This window comes from Anomaloglossus baeobatrachus, chromosome 2 (genome assembly GCF_048569485.1).
Source record: "Anomaloglossus baeobatrachus isolate aAnoBae1 chromosome 2, aAnoBae1.hap1, whole genome shotgun sequence".
Lineage (NCBI taxonomy): Eukaryota > Metazoa > Chordata > Amphibia > Anura > Aromobatidae > Anomaloglossus > Anomaloglossus baeobatrachus.
The window spans coordinates 550,896,944-550,919,479 of NC_134354.1; the positions used below are offsets into that span (position 1 = coordinate 550,896,944).

At 41.0% G+C, this 22,536-nt stretch overlaps 1 protein-coding gene across 1 annotated transcript in view; it reads left to right on the plus strand.

The window, feature by feature from the left end:
• NALF1 (NALCN channel auxiliary factor 1) overlaps nt 1–22,134 on the plus strand; it is a 767,424-nt gene extending 745,290 nt beyond the window's left edge. Inside the window, exon 3 of the mRNA XM_075336680.1 lies at nt 16,885–22,134. Within this exon, the coding sequence (XP_075192795.1) occupies nt 16,885–17,183 (299 nt within the window). The 3' untranslated portion in view covers nt 17,184–22,134. The remainder of the gene's footprint in view (nt 1–16,884) is intronic.
• The last annotated feature ends 402 nt before the right edge of the window (nt 22,135–22,536 follow it).

Below are 22,536 nucleotides of genomic sequence, written 5' to 3' on the forward strand. Positions count from 1 at the left end.
ATGCGGAAGGACGGAGGTGGGCGGGATGTTTACGTCCCGCTCATCTCCGCCCCTCTGCTTCTATTGGTTGCCTGCCGTGGGACGTCGCTGTGACGCCGCACGACCCGCCCCCTTAGGAAGGAGATGGTTCGTCGGCCAGAGCGATGTCACAGGGCAGGTGAGTGCATGTAAAGCTGCTGTAGCGATAATGTTCGCTACGGCAGCTATCACAAAATATCGCAGCTGCGACGGGGGCGGGGACTATCGCGCTCGGCATCGCTACCATCGGCTTGCGATGTCGTAGTGTGCAAAGTACCCCTATCACCTGTTCTCATCAGTTCATCTACTAAAATTGAATGTTTATCATTTTCCACTTCAGAAGCTGCTGAGCTTTTATTATTACTATAGAAAAATTGTTCTGTCCAAATCTAATTTTGTGCATCATTTGCAAAGCTGAATTTCACTTTATCAATGTAATATATTTAGGTGCAATAAGTATATCATATAAAAAATATTGAGGGTTTTACAAAAATGACGATAAGCATGTTTCTTTTTTTTGTTTACAAAAATGTAGAAATTTGGATTAATTTTTCAAGGTTTTGATTTATTTGTAAATAAAATGGTCACAAACCTTCACCAATTTCAATATTCACAATTCAAAAGCATTTACGGCCTTAATCATCTTCATGATTTTGAAGGAAATTACTTTAGCTAAGTCTCTAGCATCTCCAAGTGGCCAGTTTAAGAAATGCAACACTAAACTGAATTTAGTTCATACCTATGGTTCACTTCAAAGCATTAGATTGATTAATTATAATTCAAAAAAGTGTTTTATTTTTTTGGAACATAGATTGTTATTAGTAAACATTCTATGTAGTAATGGATATTATAGATTTAAAGGAGACCTACCATTAGATTCATGCTGCTGAACAACGGGCAACATAAATCATAGTCTGGCTGCCCGATTATAACTTGGAATGTTTAATTCTTTAATGCAGTAGCATTCCAGAGACTACATAGTTTGAAAATCCAACCAGGGACTATAGAGAGCAATGTGACTACTTTGATATGGTGCATGGATGGCTTTTCTTTAAAATGCTCTTAGTTAATTGACACGTCTCTCCATCTGTATATAATTGGGCAAAACCTTTCAATCACCTTGAATGGGGCTTCGAGAAGTCATGAGAGGACCACACCGGTGTAGTAATTTCTCTTTCTACAGTAAAAAGAAAAGAATTTCAGCTTACCCCTCTTAACTCCTGGATACACCGCCAACGCACAGAAACACCCTGACCCGGGCGGGAACTGGCAACATCCGAAAAGGGGAAAATCCAGCATCTCATGGAGAACAGGAGAAGATTATAAGAATACAAATTTTATTAAGTCCATTTAAAAATATAACCATGTGCAACACACCAAGGACCACAAAAAAGAAAGGACAAAGAGAGGACTATCCTACGTGTTTCAACCTTATGGTCTTAGTCATGGAATGCACAATGTCTCAAGAAGAAATTTACTTAAACCATATGCAAAAATACATCATAAGAGAGGTTGGACTAATTAGAGTTAATCATGTGAAGGGTATACACCCAGTTAAAATTATTTAGACACAACACTATGAATACGTGAAATACTGGGTATTACATCTAGTCTATTATATATAGCTGAGTATATGTGTGTATGTGTGACTGTCCGCTCAAGGAATCTGCACCGTCGCATTTACAATCATGAAATTTTGCACAGATACCCCATGTGACTCAGGGAACGTCATATACTATGTTTTGATGGGATAATGTAACCCTGCGCTTTACAGTTAAAACTTGTAAAGACCCCAAAACCTGCCTCCATTAAAGTCAATGGAGCTGAGAGCTAACGGTTATTAATAACAGCTGTGATTAGTTGCTATAGGAACAAAGGACATTATTAGTATAAGAAGCTTATGTGTAAGGTAATAAGATATCAGTGGGGAGACGGATAGAGAGAGACAGAAAGAGACAGACAGACATAAGCACAGACAGAGTAAGAGGCAGACATGGAAAGAGAGAGACAGAGACAGGGAAAGAGACAAACAGGAAAAGAGACAGAGAGACAATCAAAGAGACAGACACAGACAGACAGGCACAGACAGGCACAAATGGGGAAAGAGACAGACAGGGAAAGAGACAGACGGGGAAAGAGACAGGCGGGGAAAGAGAGAGACGGGGAAAGAGACAGAAGACAGACGGGGAAAGTGACAGATGGGGAAAAAGGTTGACATGGAAAGAGACAGATGTGGAAAGAGACAGATCTGGAAAGAGACAGACAGATAGAGACAGATAGAGACAGAAAGAGACAGACAGCAAGAGACAGACAGACAGACAGAGACAGACAGAGACAGACACACAGACACTAGTATAGAGACAGTTACTATTACAGGCAAAGCCCGGGTACTATAGCTAGTGATATAAAATTCACGCTAAATCAGTTAAATCCAGGCTGTCCCTAGCCATACCATTTAAAGTGGAAAAGTAACAATGTTTGCATAGTTCCTTTCCATTTTATTGTACAGCTCTACTTAAATTAAGTGCCCAACATTCAAAACCCAATACCTTTAATTAACTGGGATTAGACATTTAAACTTGAGAATGTAGACTACTCCTATTTATCTTATTCCAGATGAAGATCCTGGTGCGCAATCAAAAACGCAATTGTTCATATAAAGTTATATACAAATGCCACAGTTTTTATTTTGAATTGTATTTGATCTATAAATCAGAAACAGCCAGGCTTATTCATACTGCCTGTGGTTCGGTAAGCATGTATCTTATGACAGATTCCCTTTAAATTTACATTATCCATTACTACATACAATGTTTGCCAGGAAATGGAACTCAAAAGTGCAAAAACAAAATATTGGAAATGTACTCTGTCAGTCAAAATACATTTTCAAATCTCTACTGGTAAATTCTGCAGTTCATAGCAGTTAATTTGGTTATTGAATGAGTGAATTGCTAGGAAATATAGTTTTAAAAGTTCTTTTAACACTCCTTCATAAATAGCATTTTTTATAACTCCTGTCAATTACCTGCAGTCCTTCAACCCTATTTAGTAAAAGCTATTGATGTTGTTGCAATGTTCACGAAAATTCATAAGCTGTGCTGGGCTGTGTATACTAGAAACAGTGAAGATTCATGGCAGAAAAAGACTTTTTACTATTACTTTATAATATGTATATGGTTAGGCAAGCACTCTTGTTGTCCAAGGCAGGCATTTCAACATGTGTGCCACCCTGATACAGTTTTTTTATATTCATTTTGCTAGTACAGTCCTGGAAAAAACAGTCTGCAAATTGTGTGACTTTATCAAAACTCCAAGCAAAAGCTTTTTGGTTAAGTTTCTTAATGTTACTTGTGATCTTATTAAAGGTTTATTCCTAAATGTTCAAAAACAGAGACACACACACGCACACACACACACGCACACACACACACATACACAGACAGACATACACAGACAGACACACACACAGACACACATACACTCATATAGACACAAACACACTCATAAACAGACAAACACACACACATACACTCATAAACATACACACACATATACACTCATAAACACACACATACATACATGCAGACACAAAAACACATACAATCACTCACATACTGTACATTGTTATGGTTATTTTTTTAATTCCATCTTTTTATTGTTTTTGTTACATGCAGCTAAAGCTTTGGGGGGAACTCACTGCATACAAATTTATACAGTTATTATTGAGCTCAGAGAAATCTATAGCAATACATGTTTTAGAGGCTCCTCCTAGTGGCTGATACTGGTAGATCAAAATTTACAGTATATTTACAGATTCATTAGGGCTGGAGGAGAATTTTCTGAAAGAAAAGGTAAGTAATGGGGACAAAAAACTAGGACTGATGGAACAGAGGCCAAATTGGGTAAAAGACATGAAAAACTGCAGAATCAAGCAAGGAGAGATGCATGCAGCTTTCTCTCTTTCCAACACAGTGTATGAGGATTTTTCTTGGGAGGAAGGAAGAAGTAGAAAGTGTTCATAAAATTTATTTTACTTTCATTGTTCAACACATGGCTGCACTATGGCAGCTTTACTTGCACGCATGGTGATGGCTCCCTCATCCTACTGTACAATGGTGCAGGGCGGTAGTCGTGGGTGAGTGATTGACTCTGGACGCCACAGCACACTGCATGAGAGATAAGATCCTGGCTAGTTGTGTAGACTTGCATCATGTGGACTGTATGCTCAAGTAGGCCACTTTGCCATTGGCGTCAACTAATCAGGATCAAAAGATGACTCACTTCCACAAGGAGACGAACAGTTAATTTTAGACCACAACTCTTCACCAAATTTACACATTAGATATCGGGCACATAATTTCCAGTACATTTCAGTTGTACAAATCATATTTAGACACATTTGCAGTTCCCACTGGGTTGTTTCCAATCTTACTGGTCCTGTGAGTCCCAGTACAACTCAGCCTAATGCTAAAGTTGAATTCATGATCATCATCTTCCCTTCCAATGACTTCATGTCCAGTCTCCTTATAGAGAATGCAGTCAGTGATTCCGTCACTGTGGCCAGAGTAGACTCATGTACTCCCCAGATGCTTCCATATCCACTTCTCTTTTCCTTTTAAAGGAGGGGGGTAAGGAGTAGCCTGTACTGTCAGAGAAGGGCCTTGTGCTTTCAAATGCTTGGGGAGTCTCCACCCCAGAAAGCCAACTCTGCTCACTTCTCAGTCTGTTTCGACCTAGTATCTTTTAGACTTGGGGTATAATCACTAAACTCCCATCCTCTGAACCCTTCTATCTGGGTCCACTTCAAATAGAAGCAAGTCTCTATCCTCAGCGTTTTCTACCATTAAATGTGTGTATCCGAAGTTAAGGATCACGCTATCTCGACTGCAGTCCAGTCTTTCTCACAAGCTACCCACTACATGTGACCTGCACATCCTACAGACTATCCGTCCATATTTATTGCACACTATAGGCCCTGTCACACACAGAGATATATCTGCGGCAGATCTGTGGTTGCAGTGAAATTGTGGACAATCAGTGCCAGGTTTGTGGCTGTGTACAAATGGAACAATATGTCCATGATTTCACTGCAACCACAGATCTGCCAAAGATTTATCTGTGTGTGTGACGGGGCCTTAAGTCTTAACTAACTCTTCCAGAAGTAACTGTCTCTTTTCTTATCAACTAACCCCTCTCATTTTGGGCTAGTCTCAAAACCTAACTAGTTCTGATCTTGCTCATTGTCTGTTTCTGGACAGAACTGATCCCCATAGCAGGATACTACACAACATCATACATGAAAACATTATAACAGACTATATTATTGCATATTACATAGAAACACATTACAATATGTCAAATTAGCATCATAATGACACAGGATATACAGTGGGTATGGAAAGTATTCAGACCCCTTTAAATTTTTCACTCTTTGTTTTGTTGCGGACATTTGGTATAATCAAAAAAGTTCATTTTTTTCTCATTATCATTTCTCATTTCTCTCACTCTGCGCCCCATCTTGACAGAAAAAAAACAGAAATGTAGAAATTATTTCAAAATTTAAAAAAAGGGAAAACTGAAATATCACGTGGTCATAAGTATTCAGACTCTTTGCTTAGTATTGAGTAGAAGCATCCTTTCGAATTAGTACGGCCATGAGTCTTCTTGGGAATGATGCAACAAGTTTTTCACACTGAATCTGGGGATCCTCTGCCATTCTTCCTTGCAGATCCTCTCCAGTTACATCAGGTTGGATGGTGAACGTTGGTGGCCAGTCATTTTCAGGTCTCTCCAGGGCTCTGGCTGTGTCGGTTAAAAATGGTCACAGAGTTGTTCTGAAGCCACTCCTTTGTTATTTTAGCTTTGTGCTTAGGGTCATTGTCTTGTTGGAAGGTGAACCTTCGGTCAAGTCTGAGGTCCAGAGTACTCTGGAAGAGGTTTTCTGTACTTGGCCACATTCATCTTTCCTTGAATTGCAACCAGTTGTCCTGTCTCTGTAGCTGAAAAATACCCCCCTGGCATGATGCTGCCACCACTATGTTTCACTGTGATGAGGTACCTGGTTTTCTCCAAACATATCGCTTAGAATTATCACCAAAAAGTTCTATCTTTGTCTCATCAGACCAGAGAATCTTATTTCTCATAGTTTGGGAGTCCTTTACGTGTTTTTTTGCAAACTCTATGCGGGCTTTTATATGTCTTGCACTGAGAGGCTTCCTTCGGCCACTCTGCTATAAAGGCCCAACTGGTGGAAGGCTGCAGTGATAGTTGACTTTGTGCAACTTTCTCCCATCTCCTTACTGCATCTCTGGATCTCAGCCACAGTGATCTTGGGGTTCTTTTTTACCTCTCTCACCAAGACTCGTCTCCCACGATTGCTCAGTTTAGCTGGACGGTCAGATCAAGGAAGAGTTCTGGTGGTCCCAAACTAATTTCATTTAAGGATTACGTAGGCCACTGTGCTCTTAGGGACCTTGAGTACTGCAGAAATTCTTTTGTAACCTTGGCCAGATCTGTGCCTTGCCACAATTCTGTCTCTGAGCTCCTTGGGCAGTTCCTTTGACCTCATGATTCTTATATAGTGTGACATGCATTGTGACCTGTGAGGTCTTATATAGACAGGTGTGTCTTTCCAAATCAAGTCCTATCAGTTTAATTTAACACAGCTGGACTACAATGAAGGAGTAGAACCATCTCAAGGAGGATCACAAGGAAATGGACAGCATGTGACCTAAATATGAGTGTATGAGCAAAGGGTTTGAATACTTATGACTAGAGTTAAGCGATGTTCGAGGTTCGAGGATCGCCAATTTCATGTTCGAGTGATTTTGGGGGGTGCTCGAGATCGAACTCGAACTCGAGCTTTCAGCAAAAAGTTCGAGTTACGTTCGAGAACGGTTCGATCACCAAAATCAGGGCTTTTTACAGCTACAGTGTGCAGGGAGCCATCGCTGGCAGCCTGCGGTAAGCTGGTAACCAATGTAAATATCGGGTATCCAAGCAAAGCGCTTTGCTTGGTAACCCGATATTTACCCTGGTTATGTGTGCAGGGAGCCGACACTTCCCCGCTCGGGTCCATCCCCTCCTGCACTCGGCATGTACACAGTCCACACACACACTCACATTCACCTGTCCCCAGCCATGCAGTCCCCGCCACTGACGTCCTCAGCGCTACATGGCCCCGCTAGGCTCCACCCACTTCGCACTCCGCCTCCTGCACACATGGCCCCACTAGGCTCCACCCACCTTGCACTCCGCACACATGGCCCTGCTCGGTTCCACCCACCTCGCACTCCGCACACATTACCCCGCTTGGCTCCACCCACCTCGCACTCCGCACACATTACTCCGCTTGGCTCCACCCACCTCGCACTCCGCATACATGGCCCTGCTCGGCTCCACCCACCTTGAACTCCGCACACATTACCCCGCTTGGCTCCACCCACCTCGCACTCCGCACATATTACTCCGCTAGGCTCCACCCACCTCGCACTCCGCACACATTACCCCGCTCGGCTTACCTGAGGTGATGAAGTCCTGCCCTCCAGACCTCAGCGCTGTCACTGTTCTCCATGGCTGCCGCTTGTCACATCTCCTCCTGCCGACCCCAGACTGTGACTAACGGTGACGTCACAGGCTCCCGCGATACTTGGCTGTGAAGGCGGCGGTCATTGAAGTCAGTGACAGCTCTGCTATCAGCAGTGCAGGAGATCGTCACCGCAGGTAATGTACCTCGCTCCTGACAGCAGCACTTGTCATGCCCTGCAGTGACCTGGGCTGACCTATTACTGTTAGCTCAGGTCACTGCATTGCTCTCCCAGCCAATGGGGAACATTCTGTTCTTCATTGACTGGGACATTGACTATGGTATGGATCGTCATGGCAACCCCTTGGATTACAGCAGACCTGGATTTGTTTTTCTTTCTAATAAATTCGTGAAAGAGGGAATGTTTTGGGGAGTGTTTCTTCAAATTAAAATGTGTTTGTCGTCTATTTTTTTTTTATTACTGACTGTGTTGATGATGTCGGGGATCTGATAGACGCCTGACATCATGAACCCCAGGGCTTGATGCCAGGTGACATTACACATCTGGTATTAACCCCATATATTACCCCATTTGCCACCGCACAAGGGCAACGGGATGAGCTGGAGTGAAGCACCAGGATTGGCACATCTAATGCTATTTTTAGGCTGGGGAGAGTCCAATAACCATTGACCTCCCTAGTCTGAGAATATCAGACCCCAGCTGTCCGCTTTACCTTGGCTGGTGATCCAATTTTGGGGGGACCCCCATGTCTTGTTTTTTTTTAAAATTATTTATTTAATTTAAAATAACAGCATAGGGTGCCCTCATTTTTGGATTACCAGCCAAGGTGAAGCTGCCAGCTCTGGTCTGCAGATTGTAGACTTCAGCTTTACCCTAGCTGGCTATCAAAAATAAGGGGAATCCTATGTCATTTTTTTTTTTAAATTTTTTTTTTTGGCTAAATACAAGGCTAAGCACCCCTTAGTGCCACATGAAAGGCACCAAAGGGTGCAAAATTACAAAATGCAGGAGAGTGGGATATAATGTGTCTTTCTGCCATTATAATGACAGAAAAGACTGATATGAAGTGTACAAGCACAGGAAAATCACCAGAGCGCTCTACGCTGTGAAAAGCAGTAGAAAATGTCACTGGAGTAAACTTGTGACCGCCTCATGTACGTTGAAGCTATGGATCCTGGGTAAATTTATGTATTTTCCCTCCTTCAGTTTTTTTACAGTACGCAAAAGAAACGGAAGGCACACGGATGACATACGGATCGTATACGGAACGGAAACGGATGCCACATGGATGCACCCGTGAAAAAAATGGACCGTTTTTTGCGGACCGCAAAAACGGATCGTTCGTGTGAATGTAGCCTTATTCTGATCTGCCGTTTATAAACAGCAGGCAGAAATAAGGCGGGCTTTGCACATTGCGACATCGCAAGCCGATGCTGCGATGTCGCACGCGATAGTCCCCGCCCCATCGAAGGTACGATATCTTGTGATAGCTGGCGTAGCGAAAATTATCGCTATGCCAGCTTCACATGCACTCACCTGCCCTGCGACCGTCGCTCTGGCCTGCGACCCGCCTCCTTCCTAAGGGGGCGGGTCATGCGGCGTCATAGCAACGTCACACGGCAGGCGGCCAATAGCGGCGGAGGGGCGGAGATGAGCAGGATGTAAACATCCCGCCCACCTCCTTCCTTCCGTAGAGCCGGCGGCGGCAGGTAAGGTGAAGTTCCTCGCTCCTGCAGCGTAACACACAGCGATGTGTGCTGCCGCAGGAACGAGGAACAGCATCGTACCTGTCACGGAAGCATAATTATGGAAAAGTCGGAGCTGCACCGATGATACGATAACGATGCTTATGCGTTAATTGTATCATCTAGAATTTACACACAACGATGTCGAAAGTGACGCCGTATGTGCATCACTTTCGATTTGACCCCACCGACATCGCACGTGCGATGTTGCAACGTACAAAGCCGCCCTAAGTGAATAGCGCCCCCCAGCGTCAGAAAATCTCCGGGGTTTCAGGGGTAGCTGAGACCCTGGAGATCATGATTCAGACCGTTTTTTCCGGTGCCCGCTCACGTGATCACCGGTATACACTGTATACTGATGATCACGTTACAGTAAATGACAGTGCCGGGAAAAAATTATTTATCTCCCATCTGGCATGAACAAACATGTCAGATGGGAGATAAATCTCCTTCCTGGTCCCCTCCGGTCCCTTGGTGTCGCCAAAGTGCCCCCCCTGACATCCTCTCGGAAATCCAAGATGGCCACGCGCACAGCAGCGCGCTGGCCGCATTCACCCTACTCCTCTGATTTCTGTCGCATGTGCCATGACACATGCGACAGAAAACTCCTCCCCAGGCCCTGCCAGGTCATCCCCTATATCCCCACAGGTGTTCCCCGGTGTCCCACGGTACCTGTGCAGCGTTGATCCCCCGTGGCCCCCTCCTTCACAATAGACGCTGCCGCATGCACAGAGCGGCTGTCAGCTCAGCTTCCTGTGTTCAGACACAGTGAGGGGTGGTAACCATGCATCTGTAAGCTACTGCAATGCCCTGCTCATTAGCTAAAGAACATAGTTGATCAGGAGAGCTATACTACATTTCCAAATGGAGGTATTTGATTTTAAAGTTGCCCTGCTGAACGACTACCAAACATGTCTAAATAGCGAGCTCTGTTGTTTAGTATTCATTCAGCTGGATAACTGGACTTAAAGGGGTGTTCCATCTCCAAGATCCTATCCTCAATATATAGTAGGTGGAATAGCAATAATATCAGCAAATACCAATAGTTGGAAATGTAGAATAGTTCTCCTGATTAGGCATGCCCTTACCTCATGAGCAGGGCATTGCAGCTTTGGTAGCAACACTTACGACATGGACTCTGCTGCTGTGGACCCGGGGAGAGTGGGTGCAGATTCATTGCACACACATTCCTCACATGGAGGGTCTGCACTCCTAGAAAATGGGGGATACAATACCTGAGCGTTTCCACCCATATTCTAGACGGTCCAGAGTCATCGTGGGACCCCCTTATTTTTTTTCCTTACAATAAATTGATGAAAGAGGGAATGTTTTGGAGAGTGTTTTTTCAAATACATTTTTTTTTGTCTATTTTTTTGTTATTACTGACAGTTTGTGATGTCACGCCATGACATCACAAACTGCTGGGCTTGATGTCAGGTGACCTTACAGCTAGTATCAACCCCATTTATTACCCCGTTTGCCACTGCACCAGGGCACAGGATGAGCTGCGGTGAAACGCCAGGATTGGCACATCTAGAGGATGCGCCACTTCTGGGGCGCCTGTGGCCTGCTATTTTTAGGCTGTGAAGGGCCAATAGCTATGGACCTTCCCACCCTGAGAATACCAGACCACAGCTGTCCGCTTTACCTTGGCTGGTGATCAAATTTGGGGGGGACCCTACTTTTTTTTTGTAATTATTAATATTTATAAAATAATTATAAAAAAAGAGCCTGGGGTGACCTCCACATTGGATCCCCAACCACGGTAAAGCTGCCAGCTGTAGTTTTCAGGCTACAGCCTTCTGCTTTACCCTAGCTGGCTATCAAAAATGGGGGGACCCAACGTCATTTTTTTTTAACTATTATTTTAAATAAAAAAAATGAATGGGCTTCCCTGTATTTTGATTGCCAGTCAAGGTAACGCCAGGCAGATAGGGGTGGCAACCCGTAGCTGTCTGCTTTATCTGCGCTGAGAATCAAAAATACAACGGAGCGCTACGTCATTTTTTTTTAAAGATTTATTTTTACAGCACTGTGATGTCCAGCAATCAAAATACAGGGAAGCCCATTTTTGTTTTTAGTTATTTAAATAAATAATTAAAAAAAATATACATATCGACACCCGCTGCATTTTTTGTATTGCTAGCTAAGGATGATCCAAGCAGCTACTGGCTGCTAACCCCCACTGCTTGGTGTTACCTTCACTGGCAATGGAAAATCCAGGGCAGCATTTTTTATTTTTTTTGCCAAAAAACTACAAAAAAAATGACGTGAGCTTCGCCATATTTTTGTATGCTAGCCAGGTACAGCAGGCAGGTACGGGCTGCCCGTAACCCCCAGCTGCCTATTTGTACCCGGCTGGGAACTAAAAATATAGGGAAGAGAAATACTTAGTTTTGTGGAACAATTTCAGGGGTGTCAGCACTTTCGACAATGACTGCATGTATATAAAGTGGTGCTTGAAAGTTTGCCGCTTTTTCAAAAAAAAAGTAAAATTTCTCTATTCTGAAAAGGCTCTAATTGCCCAGAAATGACTTTTATTACAATATCAGGTCTCTTATGAAATTTTTGGGACCACTTTGAACTCTAAAGGCCCTGTCAAACACAGAGATAAATCTGCGGCAGATCTGTGGTTGCAGTGAAATTGTGGACAATCAGTGCCAGGTTTGTGGCTGTGTACAAATGGAACAATATGTCCATGATTTAACTGCAACCACAGATCTGCCAAAGATTTATCTTTGTGTGTGACGGGGCCTTTAAACGGAAACTCAAAATTAGAACAGAAGGGTATTAAACTTCCCTCCTTAATTAGCAAAGAAAACTTTAAGTCATACATAAAGTGCCTAAATATCACAATAGTTATAGTTCATTTCATCTATATTGTAATGGTACTATAGTTAGCATTTAATTCCTCTACCCAGACTATATCCTAAACAACTTAAGAAAAGCCTGTTCACAAAGGGATACGTAGTAGACAAATAATAGATAGTATATAATACACAAGTAATATATTTTTACTTAATATTAAGAAGTTCACATCAAATTACAAAAACAATATGGGTATACAGAGGAAGGCGACATTACATAGCAGAAGGAGATGAAATACAATATATACATTGTCCACTTAAGATAAATATATAAGAGATATAATACTCAATAGTAATTAAGGTAGGTATACCAGTGAGAGTATACAAGCACAATGTATAATAATAATAATAATAATAATAATGTGCAAAACAGAGTAAACAGTCAATTTGTAATGGTGCCCGTCAGACCCAGATAAGGAAAAAAGGGGGGTACAAGAGTGCAAATACCTGTACTGAACTTCTTGAATGGTTCTAGGACCTGACGCTCGTTTCGGCTCTAGCCTTCGTCAGGGGTGTGGTGTCAGATCAGCTGGTGGTGCCCTACAAGCTCCCTCTGGCCAATGGGAATGATGAGATAATTCTCAACCTACGGTGTTACATGGCGCAAGTATTACTCATCACTATAGCGTCAGGGAGTGGGCCCCCATAACCCAGGCAGGAGGATGCGAACGATCTTCTGGGCACAAGATAAATCATATCACCAACAGTTGGTCACATGTTCCGGGCTGGGCGTGCATACTGACGCATCGTGAGACATTCCTAGAGGTCGAGACCAAGCTCATACGCACAGTCACAGGCATGCTTTCTCAATTGAGAGGGTATTTGATGGGCGTAGAAGCAGTAATACATTATGCAGTACCACGATGGTGCTTGGACAGAAGAGGTGACATATAAACAAAACATACAACAATAAAAGCAAAGAAATAGATGGAGATAATCAATATACAATTAGTGCTAGGATATACAGTTAGGTCCAGAAATATTTGGACAGTGACACAATTTTCGCGAGTTGGGCTCTGCATGCCACCACATTGGATTTGAAATTAAACCTCTACAACAGAATTCAAGTGCAGATTGTAACGTTTAATTTGAAGGTTTGAACAAAAATATCTGATAGAAATTGTAGGAATTGTACACATTTCTTTACAAACACTCTACATTTTAGGAGGTCAAAAGTAATTGGATAAATAAACCAAACCCAAACAAAATAATTTTATTTTCAATCTTTTGTTGCGAATCCTTTGGAGGCAATCACTGCCTTAAGTCTGGAACCTATGGACATCACCAAACGCTGGGTTTCCTCCTTCTTAATGCTTTGCCAGGCCTTTACAGCCGCAGCCTTCAGGTCTTGCTTGTTTGTGGGTCTTTCCATCTTAAGTCTGGATTTGAGCAAGTGAAATGCATGCTCAATTGGGTTAAGATCTGGTGATTGACTTGGCCATTGCAGAATGTTCCACTTTTTTGCACTCATGAACTCCTGGGTAGCTTTGGCTGTATGCTTGGGATCATTGTCCATCTGTACTATGAAGCGCCGTCCGATCAACTTTGCGGCATTTGGCTGAATCTGGGCTGAAAGTATATCCCTGTATACTTCAGAATTCATCCGGCTACTCTTGTCTGCTGTTATGTCATCAATAAACACAAGTGACCCAGTGCCATTGAAAGCCATGCATGCCCATGCCATCACGTTGCCTCCACCATGTTTTACAGAGGATGTGGTGTGCCTTGGATCATGTGCCGTTCCCTTTCTTCTCCAAACTTTTTTCTTCCCATCATTCTGGTACAGGTTGATCTTTGTCTCATCTGTCCATAGAATACTTTTCCAGAACTGAGCTGGCTTCATGAGGTGTTTTTCAGCAAATTTAACTCTGGCCTTTCTATTTTTGGAATTGATGAATGGTTTGCATCTAGATGTGAACCCTTTGTATTTACTTTCATGGAGTCTTCTCTTTACTGTTGACTTAGAGACAGATACACCTACTTCACTGAGAGTGTTCTGGACTTCAGTTGATGTTGTGAACGGGTTCTTCTTCACCAAAGAAAGTATGCGGCGATCATCCACCACTGTTGTCATCCGTGGACGCCCAGGCCTTTTTGAGTTCCCAAGCTCACCAGTCAATTCCTTTTTTCTCAGAATGTACCCGACTGTTGATTTTGCTACTCCAAGCATGTCTGCTATCTCTCTGATGGATTTTTTCTTTTTTTTCAGCCTCAGGATGTTCTGCTTCACCTCAATTGAGAGTTCCTTAGACCGCATGTTGTCTGGTCACAGCAACAGCTTCCAAATGCAAAACCACACACCTGTAATCAACCCCAGACCTTTAAACTACTTCATTGATTACAGGTTAACGAGGGAGACGCCTTCAGAGTTAATTGCAGCCCTTAGAGTCCCTTGTCCAATTACTTTTGGTCCCTTGAAAAAGAGGAGGCTATGCATTACAGAGCTATGATTCCTAAACCCTTTCTCCGATTTGGATGTGAAAACTCTCATATTGCAGCTGGGAGTGTGCACTTTCAGCCCATATTATATATATAATTGTATTTCTGAACATGTTTTTGTAAACAGCTAAAATAACAAAACTTGTGTCACTGTCCAAATATTTCTGGACCTAACTGTACAAATAAGTAACCATACAGTGCATGAAGATATCTATACATACAAGCACAATAAGGGTAAGTGTATAGTCATAATGAAATAAATATAAGGTGCAATTGAATATATACATCCAATAAAATTGATTATCAATATATTATATGTCAGTGAGAAACTAAGGTGCATGTGAATGTAATTGAAGTGCATATTAAATTAAGTATATAAAAATGCAAGAGTGACATATATAAAATGAAATATAAAAGGACATGCACAAAAAGGTCCAAAAAAGAGAATCATGTGTGCATATTCCTAGTCATAAAGAGAATTGTATTGGAGGAGGTAAATGAATATATAATGTATATCCCAAACCTAAAAGGTGCCTGAAACTTGTGTATGAATGATACATGCTAAGTTGAGTGCATGTATGAAGGTAAGTGTATAGGAATTAAAAAATAGAATATGCAGCACAAGTATCAGATAGATGCTACTGAAATGCATAAGATCATGTGCGAAGAACCCATACTCCCATGCACAGCTGTTATCCAAATACACTACAATCAGACTAAAGGCCCTGTTACATGCAACGACATCGCTAACGAGATATCACTGGGGTCACAGAATTCGTGACGCACATCCGGCGTCGTTAGCGACGTTGCGTGTGACACCTACGAGCGACTGCTAACGATCCAAAAAGCGGCACAAATTGTTCATTGTTGACATGTCGTTCCTTTCCAAAAAATCGTTTATCTTTTAGGACGCAGGTTATTCGTCGTTCCTGAAGGCAGCACACATCGCTACGTGTGACACCCCGGGAACAATGAACAACAGCGTTCCAGCGTCCTCCAGCAACGAGGTGGGCGTGTCGTTAATGCTGCTGCTCTCCTCCCCTCCTCTTCCATTGGTGGCCCACTGTGTAACGTCGCTGTGACGCCGCACGAACCGCCCCCTTAAACAAGAGTTTGTTCGGCGGCCACAGTGACGTCGTTAGGAAGGTATGTGTGTGTGACATGTACTAGCGATATTATTCGCCACAGGCAGCGATTTGCCCATGACGCACGCACAAGGGGGGCGGGTGCGATCGCTAGCGACATCATTAGCGATGTCACAGCGTGTAAAGTGCCCTTTAGGTCTATATATCCCCTATGTGAAAAGATGAGATGTGCGCTCTGACTTCCTATCCCAGGTTGTAAAATCCTAAAATGACTGGTGCTTTTCTTGCTCTTACCTTTTATAACCTCTGAGATAGTCTCTCCTGATTGGCTGTGCCAGACCATGTGATGTGATAGATGCAAAGCATTATGGGGAAGCCTGCGCAGGCCATTTGTCTGCAAAGTACCTTCATTTTATTAATGTATTTTATACATCAGTAATAGGGACTAAACTTTGTTTATCTATGGTTACATACATCTTAGCTTATACAGAGTGCTGCTGTATTCTTTAGCTTTTATATTATCCAGCCATAGCAGCTGATTAGTTTTATTTTTTTTGTAGGTGAGATCTTATAGATCTGTGGAAGTGTGACCGCAGTGACATGGAAAAATCACCATAACTGGTCACTTTTATCCCCTTTTCAATGGAGAAGCAGTGAGCATGTGCTACTCTCTACTCCAGTCGTTTTCCATGGGACTTCTGCACACTGCCTCTCTCACTGCTCCATTCGTTCTCTTGGGACTGCTGCTCACTGCCTCTCTGACTGCTCCATTTGTTCTCCTTGGGACTGCTGCTCACTGCCTCTCTGACTGCTCCATTTGTTCTCCTTGGGACTGCTGCTCACTGCCTCTCTCAGGCATTCTACTCATCAATTTCCTATCTTAGGACGTTATATAAGTCAGAATTAATCCCTGCGTTGAGCTAATGTGTATTTAATCCTGTATACCAAAGTTCCATTTAGTAGTTGTTAGTTCATTGAATGTTTTCTGAGATGTTCCTGAGATGTTCCTCAGTTTTCCTACTAATTTATTATCTTCTTCCGGTGAACCTACAGTTTGAGGCTCCCTGTGTTTACATAGCATAGGACCATTAATATTTCATACAGCCTGATGAAATTGTCTTTGTTTTGTGCAGTCGCTAATGATTTATTCAGATAGAATACATGAATTCATTTTGTCTTCCAGGGCTGTATGAAAACTATCCAACCAATGCAGAACCAGAATGCTGTGATGTCAGATGGGATTTATCGAGAGATAACCAACCCAAAGGGACTGAGAAACAACAACAGGACTCAACGTTGTGTCACAGGACGTCACTCACAGCTTCATCAGCATCCAGACTGTGTAACAGCAGACTTAAACTGTGTGTTCTCGTACTGATACTATTACACACCGTTCTAGCAGTTTCAGCAGCACAAAACTCAACAGGACTGGGTTTTGAAAACATAAGAATTTTGGAAGACCATTCAACAAATGAGGAATAGAAAAAGGGAAATATTTCACTTCAAAGACACACCCCTGGCCCACTCCAGCAAAACGCGACAGTCACACGTCAGTCTGTGTCAACATGGCAAATCGGGCCAGGCTCCAATCTTCAAGGACAAAATGGGACAGCAGCTTTTTATTGAGTAAAAGGCTGTATGGTGACTTAAATTTCTCACACCATTTTATACACTGTGTTTTAATGTACGAATTTTTGTTTGATTTTGCACTTGTTAATACAGGATTTTATTTTTTGGGATGGTTTCTCAAAGCTATACTGAGTCTTTTCACTGTCTATATATTTCTAGCCATTGTCTGTATTCATCTTTTATGTCCTGTCGATTTCTACTATTGAAGCAGAAGTGCTATGAACACATGCATAGCAAACAATAACAACACTAGTGTCCATTCTGCCCACTTAATCCATTGTTTTACCCATCTCCTTGAAGCAAATGAAAAAAAAACCAAACTACATTATGAAAAAAAAGAGAACCTGCTTGGTGGTAACTGTGTGATAATAGCTAAAATTTCCATCCAGGCTGCTGGGTGAATGTCGGTGTTACGCAAGACGATAGAGTGGGCAATCTTGTGGACTACAGCTGTGAGAGGGTTAAAACAGTGAAAAATAACACTCCTTAGATTGTTGGGCAGTTATTCCATTTTTTAATGTGCACCTATAGCAAACTGTGTTTTTCCAGTTCCCATTTCAATGAAGAAAATGTCCAGTCTTTTCACTGGTCAGTTGAACATGAGCAGCCTTTCAGAATTCTGTATGTTGATCCAGTTAAGCTCAGTGAGTAATATAGTTGAAGGCCTTCACATTGGAGGTACAGTTTTGGCATTCATTGTGAATTCTGTTTTAATTTCTGCTGTAGTTACAGTATTTCATATTAAATATAAAGATATATGTGTGTATATATACTAGGAACACGCAGAGATGTGGGCTGTAACGGGAAGGTCCAGAGGAACACGGAAGCCTTTTTTTAAATTGCTAAATTCCTCCTAAACTAGAAAGGCAATGGAGTCTTTGTATTCAACACAATAATTTGTTCAACACAAGAAATTCATTTTGGGGGTAAAACAACATTTACTGGTGATATTGGGATAAAGACAGGATAGTCTATAGCTAGAGATGAGCAGATCAGGCAACAATCAAATTCGCTTGTTTGCGCTTTTAGTCCTCCAGAAATTTCAATTTGTGTGGAATTATTCTCTACAAATTTAATGTTGCTTATTTTGCTCTGGGGTCTCACTAGACCAAAGAGCATAATAACCAGAATACGTAAAAAATAATAAAAATCCTTATACTCCCCTTACCAATTACCTCTCCTGCCCCTCCATTCCTCACCATCACTCCTCCGATCCTCGTCACATCTTCAGGATTAGCTTCAACAACACTGAAATCACTGAGGCTTGGTCGCTAGGCTGATAAATTCAGGCTTACTATGCCCAGGAGGGTGCTGCGCATGTGCCCTGGGGACTTCAGCGCTGTTGATACCCATCCAAAGATGCGACGAGGATTGGACAGGTGGAGGTGAGTAACGGAGTGGCCAGAAAGGTGAGTATAAGTTTTTTTTTATTTTTGAACATTTTAATGGCTTTTTATGGTTTACAAAATGCCATCAATGGCCATCTTGCTCAATAAGCACAGAAGAAAATTAGAAAAAATAAAACATTTTGGTGAATGCGGATTTTTGTAAAATTCTAGTAGAATCCAATTCCTCTTGATTATTCACTCATCTCTATTTCAAACCATTGCTCACACAAGGGAGATAAGGGGAATAAGGTCAATACTCTCTAGAGTCTCACCAGCAATAGTTATGAGAACTAGCCCTCTTTTGGAAAAAGTTATATGTAATTGAGCTAATTGATATATCTTCAGTAATCTAAATTGTGGGGGCTAGTTACCCTATATATGTATCTAGATAAATTACAGCGGGTGTAAATGGATTTCCAAGACGCAGTCTATTGGCTACTTTAGCAATCAGTGGTTGCTGGATGGGAGTCCTAAGAACTAGGTCTTATCTGATGGCATTCAAGGCTCATCTTTTCACTAATCGTTCTGGTGTGATGTCCCATATGCATCACACCAAAACAATGATGTCACCTCAGGTAATTAAAAGAAAAGCCTTTGATATTGTCAGGTATAAGGTGTTTCGTTAATTTCCCATCAAGAGGTCCATGATCATTGACATGGCTGATGGGGCAGGTCCTGAAAATCAACTTGTGTTGAGTCTTATATATTTATATACAGTACATATATATATATATATATATATATATATATATATTATACTATATATTGGCAAGCTTAAGCTGATAGCCATGATTATTTGAATTTAAGAGTCCATTACACAGATATGAAAATAAACCCTATATAGCTGAGCACAGTGGTCATTCTGTCTCCCTAGTAAGGAACTGTGCATTCTGCATAAGCTGCTATACATTATTCTTAAATTACCATAAGTAGGGAGCTAATCCTACAAAAGCTAAGCTTTATAAAACAATCTGAAAGGTCTAAAAGATGTATATGCTATCATATGAAATGGAGGTGCAATAGAGTGTCCACGATCAGGACTTGCTGCGTTCAGAACGCAGCGAGTCCTGACCAGCAGGGCCACATATCTCCTCCACAGCAGAACGCAGGAGATTGCAGCTGTCAGTACCCACGATCAGGGTTCCATGCACTGCGGTCTCCTGCTTGTGTTTTCTCTATGGAGGACGCATGCGATTCCGCAGCAAACAATTGACATGCTGCAGTCTGGAAAGACACACCGCAGGTCAGTGTTTGCTGCAGAAAAAAGAAACCTAGTGGGCACAGGATTTCTAGAAATCACATCCACTGTGCTTGTACTGTACAACGCAGCAGTTTGGACGCAGGTGAGGTAGGCTGCATCCAAACTGCTGCAAATACTGATCGTGGGCATGCACCCTTACACCTCTGTACAAAAATAAATTATTAGACAGCCATTTACATGTGGCCTTATGGCTGTGGTACATATAACTAAAGTGGTTGTTTGAGATTAGAAAAAGCGTCTATTTTTTTACCCAAAATCAGCGTTGGTCTTGTCATTGGGTTTTGTCTTCTATAGAAGGTCAACCATGCAAAGAGGCTAAGTTGCAATATGGCCACAGCCTGTTGATAATATTGTACAATTTTGGAAAGAAGAGATAATTTTTCATCTTCTCAAACAACCTCATTAAATTAAGCTCTTGACAACCAGAAAAATTATGAGTAAACCGGTTTGGTAAGAAATTTTAGACAAACTAATTCTAAAGAGAATTAAAGTCATAATTATACCACAGTTAGACGTTTTCAAGTGTAAGGCATCAAAATAGAGAAAAAGACATGCAGGAGATCCTGCAGAATAAGATGCCCTACAGGGTAGAGACTATGCCTGAATCTCCTGTAAGTGAGCAAGTGCCAGTTATTAAACCCCCTGTACACATCTATGAATGTTAATATGCAATGGGATTATGAAGCTCATTGCAATCTGTTACAATAGGCCTATGACATTTTATTGTATTTCAATGTGCTTAATTGGATACTAGACTACACAGTGCTATATGTGCATTAGCATTACCTCTATGTTAAAAACACATTTTTGGATATTTTTAATTTTTTTTTTTTTTTTACATTTTGCAGTAACATTAAAGGAAGGAAAATTTATAAGGGCTGTTAAAATAATTAAACTCAGTTTCCTTCCTATTCTCTTTCTACACTTGGGAAGTGCACTTCAAACATATTTGCTGTGTAGCAGGGATATGAAGGAAAAAACTTTAAAAGCAAACACTATGTCTTGATTAAGACGCCTCCCCTTTTATACACTCCATTTTTACTTCTTGTCTCTGCTTCATCTACTACCTGAGATACGTAGGAAGAACCAATACTATGCATTTATCACTTTGAGGAAACATTCTCCTTTGTTCTAATTATGAAGAAAATGCGCTGAAACCCGACTCATTTGTACATTATAGCGCGTTTACCAGGAATTGCACCAGAAGTAGAATAAAATCAGAAAAAAAATCAATATGTGTCTAATAGTTTTGATTTTAGGAATCACTTTCAGTAGCATCTTTATGTTCCGGAATACATGGTGCTTTTCTTGTTGGTCAGGCACATTGTAACTTCAATTACATACTGCAAAAATAAGACTAGTAGAATGAATAATATAAAAAAAAGCCTTAATTAATGGTAGAATGTAGATTTTAGGTAGATAGTGTATTTAAATATAGTGGAGCAATAACTGGGTGGTACGTAAGTACAGTAGAAAAGAGCAACGACGGAGCAATGTTAAAAAGCACTTAGCAGGTGAGCTCTTGTTCAACTGATCTACTGTTTAAGTACCTTTATGTATGGTCAGTAAACAGTTTGTTCTAACCTTTATCTACCTCTGCTGGGCAAAGGCCAATCAACAGTCTTTTCTTTATGTGTTGTGCTGTTTGTATTATGTGTCATATCAAGTCCATGTCCATTCATCTTTTTACATATTGCACCATAACAGTAGCAAGGTTCTTATAATTCATATCAATAAATGGTACTTTGGATTGTCAAAATAATACAATAATACTTTTGAAAACTCTGAAGCTGCTGTATTCTTCTATGGTATTACTGGTAAATAAGACTTCTAGGTTTGGCTTCTGCTTAAAAATGTGGAATTATCATTGTGTTGTGGAATTGAAAGCTAGAATTCTAATTATCGGAATACGGACAAATGTTTTCATTTTATCATAGTTGCCAACTGCCAGGTAATATGACTGGTTCATATATTGTATCTATCTCTATACAAAATCTATTATGTATCGATCTATCAATCTATCTACTACTTTGTCTCTATCTATCATTATCTATTTATCTATCATTATTTATATATCACTATCTATTTATCAATCAATCATTTATATATATCATTCTCTATTCAGCTATCAATATTTATCGATCACTATCTATTTGTCTAGCTTTCTTTTTTTATGTCATTATCTATTTATTTATCTAGCTATCATTTATATAGATTATATATATATATATATATATATATATATACTGCCCAAAAAAATAAAGGGAACTCTAAAATGCCATTCAGTTGTTTAAGTGTTCCCTTTATTTTTTTGAGCAAATATATATATATATATATATATATATATATATATATATATTTCACAGTTTATTTGTCTATCATTATATATTTATCTATCATTTATTTCTATCATTATCTATCCATCTGTTTATTTATATGTCTATCTATCTGTCTACCTATATATCTCTCTATCTATTATCTATCTATCATCTATCTATCTATCCATCCATTCTATCTATCTGTCTATCCCTCTATCTATCGATCATTTATATCTATG